Source organism: Homalodisca vitripennis, unplaced genomic scaffold (assembly GCF_021130785.1).
Source record: "Homalodisca vitripennis isolate AUS2020 unplaced genomic scaffold, UT_GWSS_2.1 ScUCBcl_23;HRSCAF=586, whole genome shotgun sequence".
Taxonomy (NCBI): domain Eukaryota; kingdom Metazoa; phylum Arthropoda; class Insecta; order Hemiptera; family Cicadellidae; genus Homalodisca; species Homalodisca vitripennis.
In genome coordinates this window covers 161,620-186,361 of record NW_025776149.1, presented here as the reverse complement: position 1 = coordinate 186,361, position 24,742 = coordinate 161,620, and the positions used below count along the sequence as shown (strand labels likewise).

Genomic DNA, 24,742 nt, shown 5'->3' with positions numbered 1-24,742 from the left:
TTTCAAAGCAGTCATGTCTCAAAAAAGATTCCATCAGCTTGTAAGAGCAATCAGATTTGATGACAATAGAACCAGGGAGGAACGTAAAAAAATTGACAACTTGGCTGCATTTAGGGATGTATTCGAAACTTTTGTCAGTTTGTGTAAGGAACACTACACTCCAGGAGAGTACGTTACTATTGATGAGATGCTGGAGGCATTTCGGGGAAGATGTAAGTTCAGACAATACCTGAGCAATAAACCAGACAAGTATGGTATAAACATTTATGCAATGTCGGACGCTCGAACATTCTATGTGTTGAACATGGAAATTTATCCGGGCAAACAGCCCCCGGGCCCTTATGCGTATGACAACTCAGCAAGTAGCGTGGTTTTGAGACTAATGGAACCTATCGACAGAACAGGAAGGAACATTACGATGGATAATTACTATACCTCTGTTCCCCTTGCCAATGAGTTGTTCATGCATCATAGAACCACTATAGTAGGGACTATAAAAAAAAATAAGCGAGAGATCCCAGATTCATTTAAAGATGTCAACGGTAGACCAGTAGGCAGCAGCATGTTTGCTTTTGGCTGTGACCCGAATAGAGCCACATTAGTCTCTTATGTCCCGAAAAAAAGGGAAAAAATGTTTTGATGTTGTCGACATTTCATGATGATGACTCCATTGATCCCGATTCTGAGGCTAACAAACCAGAGGTCATTACTTTTTATAACATGACCAAAGGTGGGATCGATGTTGTAGACAGAAAGAAAAAGGACTACTCTGTAAAACGTATTAGTAACAGGTGGCCTTTGACGATTTTTTGTGGACTCCTGAATCTGGCAACTATAAATGGTCAGATTATCTACAACCTGAATACAAAAGACACCATGCAGAGGAGGACTTTCATAACGAGCCTTGCGAGGGACCTAGTAAAGCCGCATATTCTACATAGAGCTTCTATTCAGACCCTCTCACTCCCGTTGAGGACCAGCATCAGGGCTGTCGCCGGTGTAGAACTTCCTGAGCCAAACCCCCCACCAGGTAGGGATTGATCATTTTTACCAGTAACTAAAACTGTATACATTTAATATTTTACCGATAAAAACACCTTGGTCTTACAAAAAACTCTAATACTTCTTGATTGTGAACACAATAAATTCTTTGATCCGATCCTACATATAAAAATATATATATATATATATATATATATATATATATATATGTATATATATATCTGTTTGTATTTTTTTCAGTTGTCGAGGGACGAAAACCAAGGTGTCACTACTGCCCTGTCAGGAAAAACAGGTTTACTCCATACAAATGCTCAGCTTGTGAAAGATCCGTATGCAAGGAGCACACTGCCAAAACAAGCTATTGGTGCCACAACTGTGCAGCAGAAGGGAACTAGATCTAAGTTTTTGTTTCTTGTATTAGTTTCCACTTCACATGCATTATTTTTACATTATCAATTTAATTTAGAATGTCTTAAGTAATAAAAAACATTTCCTTAGTAACTGAAAAAAATTATTTCAACCTTCTGCATGTGTAAGTAAATGGGGATAAATTAATAAAATTAAAAAAATCCAATAGTTAGTAATTATTTTTGTTATTAATTTTTTAAAATTGCCTGACACTTGTAAAATACAAATTAACTTATCAGGAAACAGGTACAAATTGCATTATAAGTGCAAGTTAAGATTTAAAAGCAATATAGAGCAAATAGCAATAAAAAACGCAATGTTAGATGGCAGCTATACAGGTGACCTCTACTACGTAAGTGGAATATACGGGACTCCTCACGGGTTAAAGAAATGTGGTTCAGTCAGGATTTGCGGTGATTTTAAAGTAACCTTGAACCCTTGTTTAGAAGTAGAAAAATTTCCGTTACCAAGAATAGATGAGTTGTTTGCAAACCTGCAAAAGGGCGAGAAGTTTAGTAAGATCGATTTGTGTCAAGCATATACCCAATTAGAGTTAGATCCAGAGTCTCAGAAACTGTGTACCATAAGTACACACAAAGGTTTATTTTGCTATTCCCGTGTCCCTTTTGGCATAACTTCAGCAAGTGCTATTTTTCAAAAGAAAATAGAGCAGACTCTCTAGGGTATAGATCAAATTGCAGTATTTTTAGATGATATTCTAATAACCGCTGAAAATGGTAAGGCTCATTATGAGAAGTTAAGAGAAGTGTGTAAGAGGTTGAATGAGAAAGGCTTAACCGTCAAAAAGAGTAAATGTACTTTCTTTGCTGACCAAGTAGAGTATTTGGGGTTTGTCATTGACAAACACGGTTTGCACACCGATCCCAAGAAAGTAGAAGCAATCAAGAACGCACCTATCCCAAAGAATGTCACAGAAATTAAATCGCTAATTGGGCTAATTAACTATTATTCCAAATTTCTTCCAAATTTGTCAAGCATTTTAAGCCCATTGTACAATTTATTAAAGAAAGACGTTCCATTTGATTTCAACAGGCAATGTGTTCAGGCATTTGATAGAGTAAAAGAACTGCTAAGTAACGAGACTATCTTAGCGCACTATGACGGCAAACTTCCGTTGAAGCTGGCGGTAGACGCGAGTTCTTTTGGACTAGGTGCGGTCCTGAGTGTTGTCACACCAGAAGGTATTGAAAAACCATTAGCATACCAGTCTAGAACGCTAACTAATGCTGAAAAGAACTACTCCCAGATCGATCGAGAGGCTCTAGCAATTGTCTGGGGCGTGAAGAAATTTAACCAATATCTGTATGGTAGGGAATTTACTTTATGTACGGACCACAAACCGCTTCTATCAATATTTGGTCCTCATAAGGGTTTGTCAGTGTTTAGCGCCAGCAGGTTGCAGCGATATAGTTTATTTTTGTCAGGGTACAAGTTTAATATAGAATATATAAAATCAGCTGATCACAGTAATGCCGACGCGTTCAGCAGGCTACCACTGACAATGAAAGAGCCGGAAGTGAGCGACGATGACCACTGGAAGGGCAGTTATTTGCATTGTCTTTTGGAAAGCTCAGTGCCTTTAACTTTTGAAAATGTACAAGCAGAAACGCTAGAAGCTCTAGTTTTATGCAAAGTTATTGGTTATGTAAGGCACGGGTGGCCCAATAGCATCCCTGGGGATGACAAGGAGTTGTTGCCATATTTTGCAAGGAGGGAGGAGTTGTCTATAGTAAATAATATATTGGTTTGGGGTTACAAAGTTGTCGTGCCTAGCAAAATGAGAAAATATGTGCTGGACGAGCTTCACTCATCCCACATGGGTACAGTCAAAATGAAATCGATAGCTCGTAGTTATGTTTGGTGGCCTAATATTGATGATCAAATTGTGTCCTTGGCAAATAATTGTTCTTCCTGTTTAATGGAGAGAAATAACCCTAGCAAGTGTCAGCTGCATACGTGGCATTATCCCTCAAGTCCATGGCAAAGGCTTCACATGGATTATTTAGGTCCGATTAATGGAAAAATGTATCTACTAATTGTTGATGCGCACAGCAAGTGGCTGGAAGTGTTTCCTGTAGCTTCCACTTCAGCCAATGTAGCCATAAATCATTTAAGAGATTTGTTCAGTAGGTTTGGCCTGTCAGAGACTGTCCACAGTGACAATGGTCCACCATTTTCCTCATTTGAATTTCATAATTTTATGTCAAACAATGGTATCAGACATACTTTGAGTCCTCCATACCATCCCATGAGTAACGGTTTGGCAGAGAACTCTGTCAAATATGCTAGGAATAAGATCAAATGGGCTTTACGTGATAAGAAAGATGTAAATATAGCTTTAAGTAGAATATTGTTTGATTATCGAAATGCTGTTCATGCTACCACCAATGAGACCCCAGCAAAGTTGATGTTTAATAGGCAATTAAGGACTAGGTTAGATTTATTAAGGCCTAACCTGTCAATGACAGTTAGTAAAAGACAAGACAAGCAAAAGGAGTATTTCTCTGGAACTAAAGTTAGACTATTTTATCCTGGTCAAAATGTAATTGTTAGGGACTATCGCACCCGCGACAAATGGGTTAGTGCTACGGTAATTAAGCAGATCAGCAATGTTATATACGAAGTTGAATTGACGTCTGGCATTGTGTTCAGACGGCATATTGATCAGATTATAGCCGTGCAGGGAGAGCCAGCTGATGTAAACAAACAGGTAGAATCAGCTGACGCTTTCGATGACAGTTCCTCTTCCCCCCCCCCCCCGGTCATGACGCCGGTGGTGGGGCGAGAGCCAATAGCGGTGAGTCCCCACTCTCCGCCGAGCGGCCGTGTGGCCAAGGCCACACTAGAATCCCAGGCCGCGCTGCTCATGTTGTGACGTCACAGTAAGGGGCGGGCGATCAGCGCTCGTCTCGTAAGAATAGCATTGGCCGCCAGGACTCACCGTGAAACTTATCAATATTTCAGCACAACCGGTGAAGGTAGCTATCCTATCTCAGGAGTATCCCTTTAGCACAAATACTTCATCATAGTACATAAATATTTAATTCATTTGGAATTATTAGGTAAATGAAAATAAGCAATACAAAAGTTATTCTTATTATAAAAGTTACTATTTATTGGCTTAACTTATTAATCTTTCTTTTTTTACATTTGAGACTAGCTCTTTGTATTCTACAAAGCATTCTTCACATTGTTTACAAGTATTCGACTTTAGCATTTTGAAAAACATATGTAAACACATGTAAACCCACCTATGTAAACTAAGGCTACTAAGTCATTCTCTGATATGGCAACATCATTTAATGCTTTAAATTACATCTTCAAAATCAATATCATTAAAATCAAAACTATCACTTTCTTTCAACAAGGTCAACTTGGTCTGTAAAAAATTAAATCTTTGATCTCAAATATCTTATTAGAAGCTGATACAACCTTTATTAGGCGTCAGCTTTCAGTTCTTTTTTCTGCCTCAAGAACTTGTACAACAGAAATATTGTAGCATCTTCCACACATTTGTCTGTACTGCCCAAACCTCGCTTCTAAGTTATCTGTTTGAAATTTACCTATTAGTACATATTTATACTTAAAAACTATTTAATAAGTACTTAATTACAACTATTATAGTCTTTACACTGTGAACCAAGGCAGTTTGAGTGTCCAAAGTGAGTTTGCCATTTCGTTTCCTTCCATTACCCGTTTCCTCCCCTTGAACTGGCAAGCTGTCCCATGCTTCTAACCACTCAACAAACTTCATTAAATATAACACACTTTCATCCGTCAACGTATGCTCTGGATTACAAAACTTATCATTAAACCTCACACCTTTGAAGGGGTTCTTTACGTTAACAATCTTCCACCACGTAAGAATTATCTCTAAAATCATTGTTGTGCCAAAAAATGCATTATTGTTATTTTGAGTAGCATGGTGCTTTTAGAGCAGCTATTTTCTTAACATCAAACAGTTTTACACATAAATCTACGTTTTGTCTCTCAATATTAGTTGGAAATTAAACTTTTTTGTTAATATAATGGGGCTGTTTTAACAACATTACTTTCTTCTAATTTTTTAATAATTTTTAGATGTGAAACACTTGCAAAATGAGTATTTTTACTATCATAAACGTCAGGGAATATAAATGATTGATTACTGTCTGATTGGTTCAGCCAGTTGTTTTTCATACATTTAAAAGGTGAACAGTGTCAAATATAACAAAAAATTCCTGTTGTTTGTTATAAGGATTGAAAAAAACTACTCTTAAGTGTTCCACCACAAAGCTTTGTAAACATAGCTCTGTTAACACCATTGTTGTCGGAAATAATTGTTAACACTAATATACCCAACATCAGTTAACGTTTTCAATACTTGTAAAATTAGACTATACAAATAATCACTGGTTAAATCTCTACAGGGGAAAATAAACCCTACAACATCTTTATTGTGTGAAAGTAGTGAGCTTATCATAAATGACTGAATGGTTGTTGCTAATTCAATAGAGTTTTGGTTTTCATTATGAGCTAGTCCTTCAATTTACCACCTGCATAGCTCATTCTGGTTTTACATAAATTTCATCAATAAGTAAGCTACATACATTTTCATTTTCTTTCATACAGGATAACTTTTTTTAGATATCTAATATGAGTAGTATCTATTCCAGAGCTACCAGTTCCTAAATTTGAGGTAACAGATTGCAAGTATCGTGGATGGGGCATAGTCAAAACTTTGGCAATCTTTTTGTATGCAGCTGGAAAACAAAAGAATAACGTTGCAAACCAAATTAAGGAAGACGTAAAATATGAAATTTTAACTGAAGCTGCTAATTTAATTTGTTCTTTAAAGAAAGTTAACTTTTCTGCAACATTAGTGTCTGTTGTTTCTTCTAACATCTCATCCAACAAACTGCTTATACATTCTACTTTGTCTGATTTTGGTACGTCTATTACTTCAGAGGATAGCTTTTTAATTATATTTCTTAGCTTGGACCAACTACCAATTTTTAAGTTCTGTGAAAACGTTCACAAATAACTACTATTATAGTATGAGGGTGCGAAACGCCGAGATGGTTGAGCCGGAGCCCGCCCCTTACCGTGACGTCACGCAGCCAGCGGCAGGGCAGCAGCGAGGCCTGGGATTCTAGTGTGGCCTTGGTGTGGCTCGCTCCCCTCCCCTCTCAGGCTGGTACTATACGGACGCTAAATGCGTCGCGTTAAATACGCTGCGCTATTTTTAATTTTGGATGGCAATGCAAGTCAATTTGAGCGACTATACGAGCGCAGTCTACGCGGCACGCTGCCCTCCAACTCGGCGTCGACGCATTTTTACGCGACCAGCCCTGGAAAAACGTTAGCAGCGCGACGTAGATAGCGCTGCGCAACGCTAGGGCCGGACTATACGGACGCTAGATGCGTGGCCCGCAGTCGCAGTCTTGAGTGAGTAGTTATTGTGCTTCTGTGTGAGAGTCATCAACATGTTTGATACTGAGAAGTTCATCTTAGAAGTAGAGAAGCGACCTCCACTTTATGACGTCCAGTCAAAAGAATATTCAAACAGAAATGTTAAAGCTCAGTGCTGGATGGAGGTAGGAGCAGCTGTGCACGACAACTGGGAGGAAATGACTCCCCAAATGAAGGACGAAGCAGGTAACTAAGTTTGATATATTTATAAACAAAGGTGTAATGATGTAAACATATTTTTTCTAAGCACCAAGTACAACTAACTATCTTTGTTGTTTTACAATAGTAACGAAGACAATAATTAATAATAGTACCGTACATAAATATGGGAAGTATATTAAGACAAAAATGAAATTACAACTTTGTTGTGATAATAACTTAACACCGTTTTGAAATCATCTCTTTCCTTAAATTACGGTTTGATTATATGGTTATTTGTTTAATTGTGTGGTTATTTGACGTAAAAGGTTTAAATATTGAAATGTATGTTAAACGTATGTTATTTGTAACGTATTGTAAAGAACATTAGTAATTTAATTGTGCCATTGCGTACATGATCACAGTTTTTGGCACTTAAAAATCTACTGCTGTAGATATCGAAGTTACGACGCATGGCTAGCCCAGACGTAAAATATTAAAATAAAATAAAACAGTCAAGAAACCCCACTCTGATGATTTTACAAGGAATGACCCTAATATGTCCCTAATACACTATAATCAAACAAGAAATGTTATATTATAATTACCTGCTTTAAACCTGTGACAAGTATACAGTTATATGATTCTAAAAGTGCTCCGTTTGTTTTAGGCAAAGATATGATGAAAAAATGGAAGACTTTGCGTGACAATTTCGTTCGGGAACTACGTATTTTAAAGAAAAATGAGACTGGAGCTCCAGCAACAAAAAAAAAAGAAATACATTTTCTTTGACCAACTGTCTTTTTTGACACCTTACATGAAGCCCAATGACAAGAACGTATCAAATATTCCACCCCTTGAACACATTATATCTGAACAAGAAGCAGTAGAAACAGTAGAAACAACTAATGCAGATGACAATGACCGTGCTGACAGCGTTTCAAATTCGTCACTAGTTGAACGTCAGAAGAGACAAGAACGTGTGTCAAAAAGAACTAATATTGAGAGAACTTTGACATCAGCTTCAAAAAACATTACATCATTGATGCAAGAAAGCATCGCCATTCAAAGAGCGAACACTTCCTCAGCTAACAGCTCAGATAAATCTGGGAACAAGGCATTTTTAATGTCCTTTCTTCCTGTTATGGACAGCCTACCACCACTTGCTGCCTTTGATGTTAGGATGCAACTAACTGAAGTGTTCCGAAATGCTATTATGAACCAAACACGAGTTCAGGAACCAGTGCCAGTGCGTACCCAAATGATGGACTACACATCTGCGTCACCATTAATGTTCTCGGGCCTAAATTCACCATACACAACTCCGACTCCGACCACACCATCAATAATCGGTGACTATGACGAAAACACCGAATGCTCTAATGCCACTTCCAGTGACAACACTCAAAACCAACCATTTAACATATCAGAATTTGTACATTTTTCCGTGAACCCGGGAATTGAACCATCTTCTAGTAAGAAGAAGTAGTAAGAAGTAGTATTCCGATTAACTGTGGAATAATGACAATTTTGTAATTAACTTCCCAGTGTGTTTGTGCAGAACTGAAACTTCTTGGTCATACAATTCTTTACTTACTTAATAGTAGTTCATATTTTGTAATATGTGGTTAGTTTACTATTGTTTGTAGGTTATCTGTTTACAAAAGACTAACCTAATGTAACTATTGGAAAATGTTATAGGCTTACATTGTTCCTTCATTACAAATATATAGAAAAAGGTTGTATTTTATAACTCGGTCAAAATTGGTCTGCTAACTTTCAGAGCAATTTGAGGTAAATGAAATTGAATGTTGTTCCGTAATCAATACATAAAAATCAGTTACATTAAGTTTACCAAAATATGTTAACCTAGTGATTATAATGTATCACAAAATGATTACAACGTACCTATTGTGTTTGTAAGTGTCTGACTGCAATTTAAACTGAACGAGGCTCTTATTTGTATTTTTTATCAATATCCGATGTTACATATTGTACACCTGATAGAAATATTTATAATACTATGTTAAAAGAATCATTAAACTAAAACTAATACATATTCCAGAACTGTTTTTGCGTTTTTTATATAACCCTTACTTCAAACAAACATTATTCTAGAAGGAAAAAATAATAATATACACTAAATGTTTAAAACCACTTCAGGGTCAATCCATCCCAAGGTCCAGGAAAACAATATTGGTTGCTTGATAATCTCAGAAAAAATTTTATTTGGTAGGTCAGTTCCTTATATTTGGGGGGATGCTTGCAAAGGCGAAAACAGCTAGCGGGCAAAACAAATAGGGTCCCCATTTCAAAATGGATCTACCAAATATTAATGTTTCTGAAAATGTCAAGCAACCACTGCTGGAACACTTGACATGGATCTACCCTTCGATTTAACCCATAAACGGCTTACCTGATGGTTATAGCAAGTCTTTCAGCTGGCTCAATACTCCTTTTCATGTTGGTATCTTTCTTCATCAGACCGTCACTGACAAGATGTAAAAGTTCATCAAATGAGCTAACAGACATCCTGTAATATTGGTAAAATTTGTCTTCATATTGTCTGTGCTTCTCAAACATCAAATGAAACGCACCTGTTGTCAATCTGCTGCTTAGAACGGGATGGGTACCCCAACGTCTATCCTGCCTTTTGGTCTTTTCCAAATACATCTCTAGTAGACACTGAAACCCTACAGCACCGATCTGCACTGCATCCATATTGGCAACTTGGAATAAAGTGATCTGGGAAGCAACGTGGCGGTTTCTGCGCTTGTATAGTCTGGCCAGCGGGGCGTTGACGCAAAAACAGCGCGACGCATTTTGCGTCCGTATAGTCTGGACTAGTAGTCCAACTTATGCGCCGAACTTTGGCGACGACCGAGGCAGCGTCCGTATAGTACCAGCCTTACTTCTTTCGCGTATGTGTTTGGGCGTTGTACTACGTTTTCCACATTGACAAACGGTGCTGCATACAAGGTATCTTCGTATCTACAACCATCTCGCTGACGAACATAGTTGTGTAGCGTACAACACGCCAAAATAATGTTTTCTGCAAAGTCTACGTTCACATTAATAGGCCTATGGAAAATTCGCCATTTGTTTGCTAAAATTCCAAAAGTGCATTCTATGTACCTTCTAGCCCTGGAAAGTCGGTAGTTGAATATTCGCTTGGAGTGTTCTAACATCTTTCCAACGTATGGGCGCATGATGTTTTTGCTGAGACCAAAGGCATCGTCACCAACCAATACATATGGTAGAGGTGTTGCGTCTCTATTTGAAATTGGTTTCGGATCAGGAATATTCAACTTGTTTTGTATAAGCTTTTTGTAAAATGTGGATTCTTGAAAAATAGAAGAATCATTACTTTTTCCGTAGGCTCCAACATCAACAAACAAGAAACTATAGTTTGCATCGCAAACAGCTAGCAGGATCATTGAGAAATAGTGTTTGTAGTTGTAGAAAAGTGACCCCGTATGTTCAGGTTGCTGTAGTCTAATGTGTTTACAGTCTACAGCTCCAAGACAGTTAGGGAAATTGGCATAGCGGAGAAATTCGTCACTTACTTCTTTCCACTTCTCTTCTGTGGTTGTTGGTATGCAAATACATTTGAGTTTGTTCCAGATTACAGCACATACTTGCTTGACCACGCTGCATACTGTAGACTTTCCCAATCTATAGTTGTAGTGCAGTTCAACGAAAGAACATCCAGTAGCTAAATACCTGAAAATAAACACACTCGCATTAGTAAAGAAATGTTTCTAAACAATTATGTTAGTGTATGTGTTTTTTTTTTTAGGTGCTTCACTTCAAAAAAGATGGAAGAATTTGAGAGACAGTTTTGCAAGGGAGCTGAGAAAGAAAAAGACGACTAAGTCAGGGTCAGCAGCTGTAAAAAGCACACCTTACATATATTTTCAAAGATTGATGTTTTTGGAAAACACCATGCGAAATAAGGAAACAAAGTAGCATCGAGGAAGATGAAACCACCGTCTTGCAAGATGTAGATGAACGATCAGACAATGAAGATTTGACCATGCCTCAACGACCTCTTAGCAGTGGAATTAAAAGACCTAAAATGAACCCTGTGGACAAGCACTTCTCTGATACCTTGACCAAGAGCATTTCCTTGAGAGAAAGTCAGACGTTGCCAGAAAGTGATGATGAAGATAAGCTTTTTTGCTTGTCCTTGTATAAAGAACTAAAAAGAGTACCACAGCATGTAAGGATAAGGACTAAGATACAACTACTAGAAGTAATTCAACGTGCACAAGACATTCACACACAACCACAAGCATACGCTCCTACTCCACATAACCCACCCTACAACCGCAATCCGTACAGCCAAGGTCCATCAACGACAGGATATGCCCTACAACGTACAGCACACAACTTTATGAACCCTCATGTACCAGTCTCCCATAACTTCAACGAACCACATCCCACACAAGCTACATCACCTACAGACAGTGTCATGTCACAGGAAAGTTTAATGGAACTGTACGAGTAATGTCAACTACAACACACGTGTTATAGACTTTTCATTTAGTGTGACTAGGTTCTTTATTTACATTATCATACATTTACATATCTCATTTGTTAATTAATTAAAATTCCTAAATAAATACACTTACCTCAATGTAATCACTAGCTTTTCTTCAGGTGAAACACAGTCCCTCACAAAGTTTGTGGAAGGTTTTAAATCATCCTCAACAATATTAAGAAGGCCATCAAATGATTCAACTGACATTCTAAAATAATTAAAAAACTTTTCTCGGAAATTCCTCAGCTTCGGATACAGAGTAAAAAAAGCACCATGACTAAATCTATCTTTCGAAATTGGATGCACCCACTTTTGTCTTTGTCTTCGTCTCCGTGACTTGTAACGTCGATACAAAATGTAAAGACATACTGCCTCTTCAACGTCCATTTCAGTTCTGATCATTGTTGTAATATTTTCCTGCCGCGCGACACGTCACCATTGCAGCGCCCATGTGTACGGACTTGCTTATCTTGTCGCGCGGCACGTCGCGCGGCGTGTCGCGCCCATGTGTACGCGCCCTAAGCCTTCCTGCCAGACAACCCACGTAGATGACGGAGGATTCGTTCAGTACAGGCGGGACTATAGAAATACCGGTCAAATCAAGTCACGCAACAGGTCTGTTACTGTTCACGATGGATAGGTTGTTCCATATAACACCGCACTATTGCTTAAGTATGAAGCACACATTAACTTTGAGCTTGCTCTACGAAAACAGTACACTAATGGTCGGGAACAAATCGATAACTTTCGATAATGACAGCAGTATACTCATAAATAACGTACACTACACGCCTACAAAGGGTCTTTATGAATTGCTCTTCAAACGTGCACCACTCAAGGAAGAGTACGACGAAAACGATTTGAACGCTTACAGGGATATAATGAAGCGGACACAGGCACACGAAAGAGGTTACAATTATAAAAGCAACATAAACCGTAACAACTCCACAAAGTGACGCTTCCGTACCCAGTTTCTTGAAGTATACCGATCTCGGTATCTGTACTCGTGCCCGTGATCTGAACACAAAGGTTCTCTTCCAGCCGTCCCTCCACTGGGGGTTCTAGGCCACTGTATACTTGTCGTTCTCCACAGTCTTATCCATAAACCTTTTAACTGTGCGATGGGGTTTCTCACTAGGGTGGCTCGAAAAAACCTTTTTTTTTTTGGAGTAATCAAATTCTAATAGCGCAAAAAACTTGCGCATAGACGTCATTATTAAGGAAAAATATAAAATAAAATCATTTTCAAAATTTGAAATCGCGTAGAGGGCTTAAAGTTACGAAAAAAATTAAAATTTTGGCAATTTTCGAAAACACGCAAAAATTCAAATTTTAATTTTTTTGGGGTCTAATAGTTAAAAAAGGGTTTAAAGAGTGGCCTTAATAAATATAAATAAAATTTAGACTCATTCCTTTTAAACTGAAACCGCGCAAAAGGCCTGATGTTGAGGCGTTTTTGTAAAAAAACGATCTTTCATGATTTTTAACGATTTTTAAATATATGCCTCAATCTAAAAATTAGTAAGTTAATATTTTAATAGACTGAAAACCATTCAAAATTGTTCTCCCAACACGGAAAACATACTTTCCGAACAGATAATCCTAAACTGTATTCACGCAAAAGGCCGAAAGTAAGGTACTAGTTAGCTCTCCTCAAAACATACTCCCCTTCCGCTTGGACGGATAGACTCGCCCAGGCTACGGGACACGCGGGCGGTCAGTTACAAATCATCCGCGTTACTGCTAGTGCTTACGTTGTTAGTGCAATCAAACGGTGATGTGATGAACATTGTGATAAAGTGTTTTTTATATGTTGTAATTTTGAAATGGCATGTCCAAACGCTCCCCGTGTCACAAGACAGACTATTGCGTGCCCTATCATCGGTGTGCCCAAAGAACTAAGTGGATTGTCGCTGCCAACATATGAGGACATCCTGCTCTGTTGCTTGGATGAGAAGTATAAATGTTCTTTGTTATTTAGCCCTATTAATAAGAAAGAATTAGGATTTTTAGCAATTGCCGATTGTGTAGCTACTCAAGTAGTTGGAATTTACAACAAGGCCACAATTCAAACAAAAACACACTCGTGTGGTCCAATTGATCCAATCATATTACAACTCTTATATTGCATTAAAAAAATCTTATAACCGAGACTGTGAAAGATTTTTACAAGAAAACAATTGAGGCTTTCATACAGAATGCAAAAATCAAACTTTTTGATATTGCTGCGTGTAAATGCAAAATAACTTTGAATTGCACATGTGGTACTGTCATCTGTAAGGGCAACTGTCCTTTGAGTATAGCCTGTAAATGTGATAAAACTAGAAGAATTCCAGACATTGAGTTGAAATTTATGTATGATCAAAGAACAACCAGAATGATGGCTATTGGTAGTTTAGATGTACAAGAAACAACTAAATTAAGAAAGAGAGAAGAGCACAATTGTCTCAAGAATCGCAAACTACTTTTGAGCCTAGTACTCCCAGTACAAGCAAAGGTGCTATAAGTGGTTGCAGTAATGAAAAAAAGAAAATTAAGAAAAATTTACCAGATGTTGAGTGTGATGTAGGGGTTTTGTTGCCTTCTTCGTCTACACAAATGCGTTCAACGTTGACAACAACATCCTTGATGAGTGACAGGTTCGGGGTGTCGGAGAGAGCAACCGCAGCAATAGCTACTGGTGTCTTGCACGATTTGGGAATAATATGTGATGAAAACATGGCAAAAGTAATAGACAGAAATAAAATAAGAAGAGAGAAAGAGAAGATTCGAAAAGTAATTACGGAAGAAGACAACCAGATGCAAGAAGTAAACGCAATCTATTTTGACGGAAGAAAAGACAAAACTATAACTCAGGAGAAGATTGGATCGAAAATGTACCGGAGGACTATAAAAGAGGAACATGTCAGTGTGATAAGTGAGCCTGGTGGTAAATACATTGGCCATGTAACACCAAAAAAACGGGACCGGGAATGGAATTGCAGACAGTATTTGGGAACACTTAGAAAGTAAGGGATTTGATATGAGTGCAGTGAAGGCCGTCGGATGTGATGGAACAGCCACAAACACTGGATGGAGAAATGGTGTTATACACAAAATAGAACTTAAGTGTCGCCGTTCGTTGCAATGGTTTATATGTTTGCTACATTTTAATGAGTTGCCATATAGGCATTTATTTGAACACTTGGATGGAACTACAACAGGGCCAGCTTCATTCAGTGGTCCAATCGGAAAACAACTCCCTGGCTGTGAGAAACTTCCTGTTGTAGATTTTGAGCCGATACATTCAGAAGTAATTTATATTACTAAATCCAATCTGAGTAAAGATCAGCAGTACCTCTTAGACATTGTAAGAGCATTCAACACAGGAATCTGTAATCCAGACTTGGCTGCTAAGGATCCTGGACCCATCAGTCACTCTCGTTGGCTTACCTGTGCTAACCGGGTTTTAAGATTGTATGTCTCCCAAACTAGTCCAACAATTGAGTTACAGACTCTTGCAAATTACATAGTGATGACATATTCGCCTGTGTGGTTTGATATAAAGAAAAACTGGACTGTGAAAGATGGACCGAAGCATATTTTGAAGGTAGTCAAATCAACCAGATATCTGCCAGAAAGTATCAAGAATATCATTGATCCAGTGATTCAAAGGAACGCATTCTTCAGTCACCCTGAAAATATCATGTTGGCTATGATAATGGATAAGAACCCAAACATTAGAGAACTCGGATACAGGAGGATCCTAAAATCCAGAAATGAGCCATTAGCCGAAGGATTCGTTAGAGACTTCATCATACCTTCAATCAATTTTAGTGCAAACAACTATACCGAACTAATTGATTGGTCTACCTGTAAGTTAACACCACCGCCACTTCTGTCTAAGATGTCAACTGAACATATTGCTTCTATTGAAAGAAAAGGCCTTACCGGAGTTTAACTACCTCAAGTTCCCATGCCACACCCAGGCAGTTGAGAGGTGTGTAAAACTGGTTACAGAATCAGCAGAAAAAGTGTGTGGGCAAGAAAATCGAGATGGATATATTAGAGCTACCTTAAAATCAAGACAGCTGATGCCCACATTTGATTTCAAGTCACAATTCAAAGGAGTTTCCATCTAAATAACCTTTTGCCTATCACAATAACATGCATAATGTATAATATGATGTGATTGGCTAATAAATTTATTTGATTATCACTTGCAAGAGTCTTAATACAAACCTAAATATAATATGTTATATAAACACACGTTAAATATTGAAAATCACAAAAATTATCATATTCATGGAAGATCGATTTTTTACGAAAACCCCCGCATCTATAGACATTTTGCGCGATTTCAGTTCAACGGGAATTAGTCTAAATTTTATTTATATTCATTGAGGCTATTCTATAAGACCCTTTTTAACTATTAAAACAAAACAAAATTAAAAATTAGATTTTTTTGCGATTTCGAAAATTGCCAAAATTTTTATTTTTTTCGTAACTTTAAGCCCTCTGCGCGATTTCAAATTTTGAAAATGATTTTATTTTATATTTTTTCCTTAATAATGACGTCTATGCGCAAGTTTTTTGCGCTATTAGAATTTGATTACTCCAAAAAAGGTTTTTTCGAGCCACCCTATTTCTCACTCTACCATGTATGTGAATTAGGTAAGAGTTGAGTAGCCAGAACTCACTCGGATTGGCTCCTGTGAACCGCCTCCACGCCTCAAACTGCTTACGGTCTATAATGCTATACACCCCGTCCCGCAGACTTATTCCGAATCTGTCGCAATACATGGGCACCGTTGGTAAAGCCGCCTTGAGAAATTCGGATGTAAAGAGGCTCTGAAACAGATTGTTTACGCCTGCAAACACTTTGTTCCTCTCGCCTCTCGGCAGTCCGTCAAGAACCGGGCCGTACGCTACGTTGTAGCTGATGTCACTGTAACACTTTGATGCCAGTACGTGTCTGTAGATTGTAAAAGGTTTCCTAATAGGTATAGTTCGCTCCGTGAGAATGATGCAACGTGAGGTGTATGGGATTTTACAACCGTACTCTAACATTTTTATACAGACTTGGGCAAAGTATATACCACCGTGCGCGTTTCTCAGCGGTACAAGGTTTCCGAATTGGTCTGGAAATGGTCTGAATCTGGACAAGAGGTTCTGTGATTCCTGCACAGTACACTTTAACATGTCTTCGTGATACACAACGATTACAAATGGTACACCTTTCTCTTGGCTCTTTTTCAACAATTCTATCCAGATATCGCGGTTATAAAAGCGTTCGCTGGACGAAATCATTAACAGAATTACAGGAGGAATGGTTGCACTGTACTGTCCTTAGCGTTTGTGTCTCCAACACCTTCTATTGAAAAGGAAACCGTGTGGTGGTCGTCTGCTACAGTAATTACCGGAAAACTTTTTCTTGTGTGGGTAGTACCATGTACACAGATTTGAATTGACTTTGTGGAGTCTCTGGTTCAAGAACCTTCTAATGTCGTTATAAGTGTAGATCCTCACCATTATAGATCTTGAACAAAACCGTCGAGACCTACGCGGTACTTCCATTATCAATGTCATCGTCCTTGCTTATGAGTATAAACCCGTGTCTGTCCTTCCAAGCCATACTGCACAACTGCTTGAATTTTTCCAGGTCCATGTCGGTATTTACGTGATCGCTATAGGCGTAACGCAGGTTTATGTCGTCTTGTTTGAACAGTATTATAAAGTTGGCATTGTCCCTGATAAGCTGTTTAGGTATGTGCGTGTACGTTTGCCCGAGATAAAATGTGTCTCTGTTCTTGTGTCTGCCCATAGTGAAGTAGTTACGGATGTTATCGTGTTTTTCGCAAGCTATATCGTCAAAAACCATAACAGAGTTCTCTTTGGCCTCGTCCGTCGTAATGACCTGCGAGTTATCATCAAAGGCGAAATATCCGACATCTTTCGGCATTACCTTTGACAGTAGTTGGTACTTTGGCTGATACAGAGATTTTGAAAATACGTACACATTCTCGAACCTTAATCCGTTCGGATCTACAAGTAGATTGAATAGTACGTTTGTTTTGCCACAGTTCGAGGGGCCTACAATCAGGCTCCTTATAGTGTCGGGTAGGAGCGGACCGTTTTTGTTTTTGCGGCCTAATCCGCTACCTATAAACTCGTCCATATTGCAGACTTTAAACATTATACCTTGCTTTACGACCTTCATTTTGGTAATGGAGTTTCCAAGGCACTGCGTCACCTTTTATATTTTACTGTGTCTGGACGAAAAATGTCTTTGGAGTTTACCCAGCTATCGTGGGTATGGTCAAAGCCACGCCACCGCACCAAGGCCTTGGGGCCTTTCCGCCTAAGAATTTTATCGACGAGATAGACGTTTCCTGTTGCGGTTCTTATCAGTTCCTGCTCATAGAAACCGCCTTGCAAAACGTTGCCTCGTATATCTTGTAAAATATATGTTACAGGTTTTGTAGGTTTTATTGCAAAGATTATAAACGTCTCGTTTGACCAATTGGGTAAATAACCCTTTTTGAAAACTCCTTTGTGTCTGCTTATCCTAACCCGGTCGTTTACATTGTATTTAGGTTTTGTCGGCTTAATGGGTCTACTTTTGTTTATTCGGTCGAGAATTTGTTTTACATGTTTCTGTCTAACGTCTTTTGGTTTCATACCGGTCGTCCTGTGTACGGTACTGTTGTACTCATTAACTATAATAGGTAGGATACTTAACCATTCGTAGTTGCCGCGTGCCATAAACCGTTTATACATTTTTTCTTTAAGATTTCTGTTTAGTCGTTCTACAATGGAACTTTTCAAATGTGATTGGGTGGAGTACAGGTTAATGTTGTGTTTCCTTATGAGTTTGTTAACGTGGATGTTGTACCACTCTTTACCTTGGTCCGTTTGTAAGTTTTTCATCTTATGTTTAGCTAGTATGGGCCCTAGTGCGGCTGCGACCTCTGCACCGGTTTTGTTTTTTATGGGGATGGCGAATGCGAATTTTGTGAAACAGTTGATCATCGTTAATATATACTTGTACCCTTTGTTCACTCTTGAATGCGGAATCATCTCTACAAGGTCGGCCTGATAGAGATCGTTAAGTCCTTTCAGCGTGACCTTGCGTCTAGGATAATTTCGTCTAGCCGGTTTGTGCAGTTCTCTCGCTATAGCGTCCATGTTGGGAAGTGATCCTTAGGTGGTAATACAAGTGTATTTATAAATGTCTAAGTGGTGTGGTTTTGGAAACATCCACGTCAGGAACAGAGTGTCTGACGCCCAGGTTAAACATTATTGGGTTTGGAAGTCAGTCCAGAAGTGACTGGTTAACACTCCGTGACCCAATAATGCCCCACCCCTTATTCTTAAGCCCCGTTTACACTAGCATGTAGCGCAAGTTTTACTTGCATCCTACTTGCAAGAAAACTTGCAAATGTAAACACTAACATGCACAAAAGTTAAACTTGCAGGGCTGACTTGCATGCATTGTTTACTTGCGCCGGTAATAGTTCTGACAAATATTACCGGCGCAAGTAACAACTTGCGCGTCAGTTCTACTTGCACGCCGGCTCCACTTGCCTGTGTAAACACGTGACTTGCAGACCACTCCGACTTGTAAGCAAGTAAAGTGAGTGTTTAGTCGTGTTCCGGTGTGCTCTGTACATTTGAGTTTAAGGTTAATTTGTATATTTGTTATAGTTGTAGTGGTTACTGAGTTGTCATGGCTGATACCAACGAGAACAATGAAAGTGATAAACCCGTGATAGGAAAGGAGACTGTCAAGAAGGAAGGAAAAAAGGTAAAAAAGTATGATAAATGGAACATAAACAACATTGAAACTTTTTTGGAACTGTATGAGGGATACCCTTGTTTATGGGATTATAAATTGGCGGAATATAAAGATAGAAATCTTAAAGAAGACGGCTGGTTACAGATTGTAAAAGGAATGAATATGCCAAACTTTACTGTTAAAGATGCTAAAGAAAAGATGCGAAGCCTGAGGAATACATATTCAAACGAGCTAGTAAAAATAACAAAAAGCATGTCTTCAGGAAGTGGTTTAGATGACGTATACACACCGACACTGAGGTGGTTTCCAACAATGGACCGCATATTAGGAGCAGTTGTGAAGACAAGAGAGAGCCAAGTAATTGGAATTCCAAATGAAGATGGTAATAAGGTAGGCATTAAGTTTTGTAATGTAAGGTAACTTAAGCCTAAATAACAACATAATGTAAAACGGTTTTTTCCATTAACGTTTATTTAATCAATGTTCAAAATGAAACACATTATACATACAGTTACAGTTACATTATACATGTATTGATGGTACCATTAAATGCCAATTTGGCTGAATTAGCCCAAATTGATTGTCAAACACTTAAATGTTCCTGATTTTGGACGAACTGAAATTGCCATGGTACACTACCTTCTCCCATGAACCAATCTGCTAACTCATCCCTCACCATCTTCGCCCTTTTTGTAGGATTACGTAAGTGTCCAAAATTTCTAACTTTCAGTAAACCTTCTGCTCTCACGTTTTTGTGCCAGTCACCTTCAATTATTTCACCAGTTTCAATATCTTCAACGTCAACACAACCTCTGTAAAAATAAACCCCTGGGCTTGTAATACGTAGCCAATTATGCAATGCAATCGTTGCTTTAACAATGCTGTCAACCTTTTCAGGTGATAAGGGAATAGGCTTTTCAAATATACGAAATCTTGATGCCAGTAATCCAAAAGCATTCTCTACAATTCGACGAGCTCTAGACAGTCTGTAGTTGAACACTTTTTGCTTTAAAGTTAAGGGCCCTGCCCTTTTAGTGTAAGGTTTAAGTAAATATTCCCTTAAAGGAAATGCATCATCTGCAACGAACAAAGCGTTTTCAGGCAGGTTTAATGTGTTATTATCTATAGCCTGTTGCAACTTACTATTTGCCAACACTCCGCCATCGGATGCTCGGCCATTGCTCCCTATGTCAACGTACGTAAAACAATAGGCATCATCGACCACACCAAGAAGTATAGTACTGAAATTTCCTTTATAATTGTAGTAATCTGACCCGGATTCATTTGGACAACGTATTTGAATATGTTTTCCATCGATGCTACCACAACATCTAGGAAAGTTCCATCGTGTTGAAAAACCGCTCATTATGTCTTCCCATCCGGCTTCCGTCATTGGCATCTACAAAAAATAAATATTGTCATGTCGTAACACATATAAAATATCAGAACATGTTTTACTTTTGACAGAAACAATTTTCATTAAGTTACACCTTTTTTCCCCACAGGACCAACGAAACGAAGAATCCCAAGATATTGATGCTGAGAGTGACGAACATCAAACACCCCGTATCAAGAGAAAGATTACAACTGACCACCAAACTGTTATTCCTCCCAAGATTAGAACTGCATTTAAAACAAAAACAGATGAGAGAGTACAGAAAATTGAATCTTCCATTATAACACTAAAAGAGATATCAGATAAGGCATTTGAACCACGGAATGTACAGATGACAGAAAGCAATGAGTTCGATTTATTCGGCCAATTTGTTGCTTCCCAGTTGAAAAAATTGCCTGAGTCATCCGCTTTACTTGCCATGCAACACATTCAAACCCATTTGTTTGAATTAAGAATGAAAAGAAACATACAACCTGCCCAACATAATAACGTACAAAGTCCGTCCCAAAATTTATTATCTCCATCTCCAAACTACTCATCTCATTCCAATATTGAGTATTCACGTGTTGGCCCAAGTGAGGATAGTGCAGCCTCTCCCGTGTATCATAATATGGACACGTCGGCTCAAATAGTGCAGGATAACAACTTATTGTCAATGGCTATAAACAGTATTTTAAATGAAGGCGAAGGGGAAGAAACCGACGACATCTAAGAAAAGTTCAAAGACATTTTCAATACCTAATTTTTGGTCTCTATGACACTAACATTTTTTACCAATTTCCAATCTACTGCTAATCAATATTTCCTTTGACTATTGTATAATAAATTTATTATCATTGAACTTGTGTTTAAATGAAGTACACATATCCTCAAAAAACATTTTATTAATAGCTAGGAAAATCTCTTACCTGCACAAATTCCTGCAATGCTTCATATATAGCAGCACAAACATCAGGAATGAATTTTGAAATAGTGCATTTTGGTACTCGATAAAAATACTGTAGGGAAGCAAAGGAATCTCCAGTAGCCAAAAATCTTAACGTAATTTGTAACAATTTTTGCTGGTAGGGCTACCCTCATCTTTGTATCCTTTTTCTGTATGCACTCTTTCACATGGTCTAGCAATTCGTCAAATTTATTTTTTGAGAGACGGAGGATGTTCCTAAAGCTATCTTGGTCTTCTCTCGCCAATTCATCTAATAGTTTTGATCCTCCTAGTTGCAGCCTTCTTGAAACCCATCTTCTTTCCCAGCATGACCTTTTTTTTCTTCTCTTTATATTTAATAGTAATTCATTTGCTTCTACAAAAAGCTCATCACGTAACACACTAACTGCATCTCTCACTACAGCCCTAACGTCCTCTATAACATCCGACATTCCGCATCACATGTAGCACTGCACTGACTGGAATTGAGGCTAGTTCCACTTGCAGTAGGTGTAAACCTTGACTTGCATGCAAGTACAGCTTGCATTAACTTGCACGTCCTACTTGCGCAAGCGCTACATGCTAGTGTAAACGGGGCTTTAGACATTACACACACATTCACGGTCTCAGGGACTTATGGGGTTTAGCCCACCCGAAAGACCACATTCGTACCGAGCCGTTCGAGGGCCTAGTCTTGTTCATCTCCATGCCCAAGCCCAAACCCCTTACTGAGCTCCCACATTCATACATACCCATTTGCACAGGGACGGTTGGAAAGAAGGGTGATGAAGACGACTGGAAGTGTGCAGGACGAGGATTGGTAGGATGGATGTTTACAATTTGGCGGTTTTTGATTGTTCGGACGCCGAGCAGGACCCTTTTCGTTTGAGGTGCTTTTTGAATTCTACCTCCCAGGCTAGGAGATAGTCTACCTCGTTCACTACACCTTCCCAGTATTCGCTTTCTATAGCATCGTGTAGAAGGGCCTCTTCCAAATGTTCATAGTGCAGTCCCATTCTTCTTCGTCACGCGGTTGAGCCTGCCAAAACTTGAAAAACCTTGACATGCTATGCACAATGTCCCCGCGCTCACTGGCAAGAGTGTTAGGGATTTCGCGCATAGAGTCCACGCTGTAAGCGGAATACCCCAGAGTTTCTGATACATCTCATCGCCCTATAACAGCGCTCATAGGAGTTACACCCGTATTTTGGCATGATGTGGTATAACATGAATCCGTCGTCACAACTGATTAGACAGATCTCGCATTCGTCCGGTGATCGGGTAGAAGCCATCTCTGCAGGTGGATCCCGTAACCGCACTGAGAGCGAGAGTGGACTGGATGTAGGAATGGTTGGAGCTATACTGAATACCTCCCAGGATGTAGGCTTGTGAGGTCACATGACCGGTCATGTGATCTCCCCTCCACTTGGACGCTGAGCTCCCGTACTCTGAAACGCGGTTAGTTACAATGATAAACTCGTTGTTAGTGGTCCTCCGGGTGGTCGTCAGTTTGACTTCGCTCCTGACGTGGGCAGACCCGCCGCCACAGCTGTCTCTACCGCCGCCATCCATCTCTGCCAGGAAATGGAGTCGGGCTCACCGTCAGCTGGAGCGGGATGCACGGCGCGAGCGGCGACTTTATTATGGGAGGTCACGGCGACATAACCGCTCGCGCAGCAGCCAGGTAGTGGAGTACGACTTCACCGTTTCGGAGTTGTGGAGGCCCCTACCTGACCCCTGTGTCATACCGCCTTGGCTCCCGTGGGACGAGGTCCCTACTCTCCAAGCCCTGGCCGCCCTTCAGCTATGCAGAAGCTTCGAGAGTAGAGAGGGGCTGCTTCGGCATTTTGAAGAGTCGGGACCTTGCGGCTTGCTACCGGTCCTCAAGGGTGTGTGGGACGAGTCAGGTAAGTCTTGCTGTATGTCCCGAGAATGTGTTAATTTTTATGTTTTTTAAAACCAAAAGGTAAAGTGTCATAGGGTCCTTCGAGCCTTCTTTTGGGGTCCTGTAATTTTGAATAATTTGTGCTCCTCCACTGTAACAATGGTCTTTTCTTTAGTACGTCTTATTCTGTTTTCAACTATCTCCAAGCTTGCATTGGTCTCACTCAGCACCATTTCTTTTAATTTGGAACAGTTTAACGTTTGGCTATTTTTTAAATTTAGAGTAAGGCCTTTAATTTTGCAGACCCCAATTAGTGCGTTTTTGCTGGTGGACCATAGGAGATAGGCGTAAGTCTTGGGGCCGCCTGAAACAAATTCTACAATGTGAGAGCCGGGGCCGTAGTCAACCAGTTCATCGGTCATCTCGCCCAAGTAATCCCCTGTGGGGACCTTGTACATACCTTCCCTTTGTACGTAGAGGACACTGTCTGTGTCGTAATAGAGGACCTGGTTCTCCAGAGCTTCCAGATGTTCGTAAAGCTTGAGTCTTGCCTGGGAGGTAGTGTAGGCGGCTAGTACGACGTTAACTGTTCTCAGGGATTCCCCGACTTCGTCAATATGTTGCCAATTAACAAGGAGTACATTTTCATTTATTTCTTGTAACGTATTTACTTGGACCCCCGGACTTGTAAGTAATTTGTACAGATCGCCTGGTTCTCTAACAATTGATGTCTTTGTTTGATTCTCTCTTTGGCCGAATTTACCCCAGAAAGAATTTAACATTAATTTAGCTAGGGAGCGAAGACCCCCGTTCTTTAAAATTTTGGTCGGGTCCAGGTGAATACCTTCGTGCTCATGGTAACTATGAATGTACTTGGCCTTGTCTTCTTCAGTGAGGCACCAGGTGGGGTAACCTGATGCCTCTGGTTTGATTTTTAAAAATTTGTTTATGAAGTCGATGAATAGGCCCCCTGTCTCGTATCTTGCCACCTCGTACTCCCAGAGCTCGTACATTTCTAAAATTTTGTATCCCTTTTCCACAGCCTTGCGTATTTCCTGCATTGTCCATGTCCCTGTCAATGCTCTTTCCTCGATGTTATGGTTACAGTCTGTGTTGGACATTTCTTGACCACATGTGCGGCAAAGGGGAAACATTAATTTGTTGTTCATACGTGCTGGAAGGACGGGATGATACAA

At 39.4% G+C, this 24,742-nt stretch overlaps 1 protein-coding gene across 1 annotated transcript; it reads left to right on the top strand.

Moving 5' to 3' along the window:
* Positions 1-676: 676 nt before the first annotated feature.
* LOC124370151 lies at positions 677-1,625 on the top strand. The gene is made up of 2 exons (XM_046828442.1): positions 677-1,030; positions 1,243-1,625. The coding sequence occupies exons 1-2, from the start codon at positions 721-723 to the stop codon at positions 1,395-1,397; spliced, it is 465 nt and encodes a 154-aa protein (XP_046684398.1). The 5' UTR covers positions 677-720; the 3' UTR covers positions 1,398-1,625.
* The last annotated feature ends 23,117 nt before the right edge of the window (positions 1,626-24,742 follow it).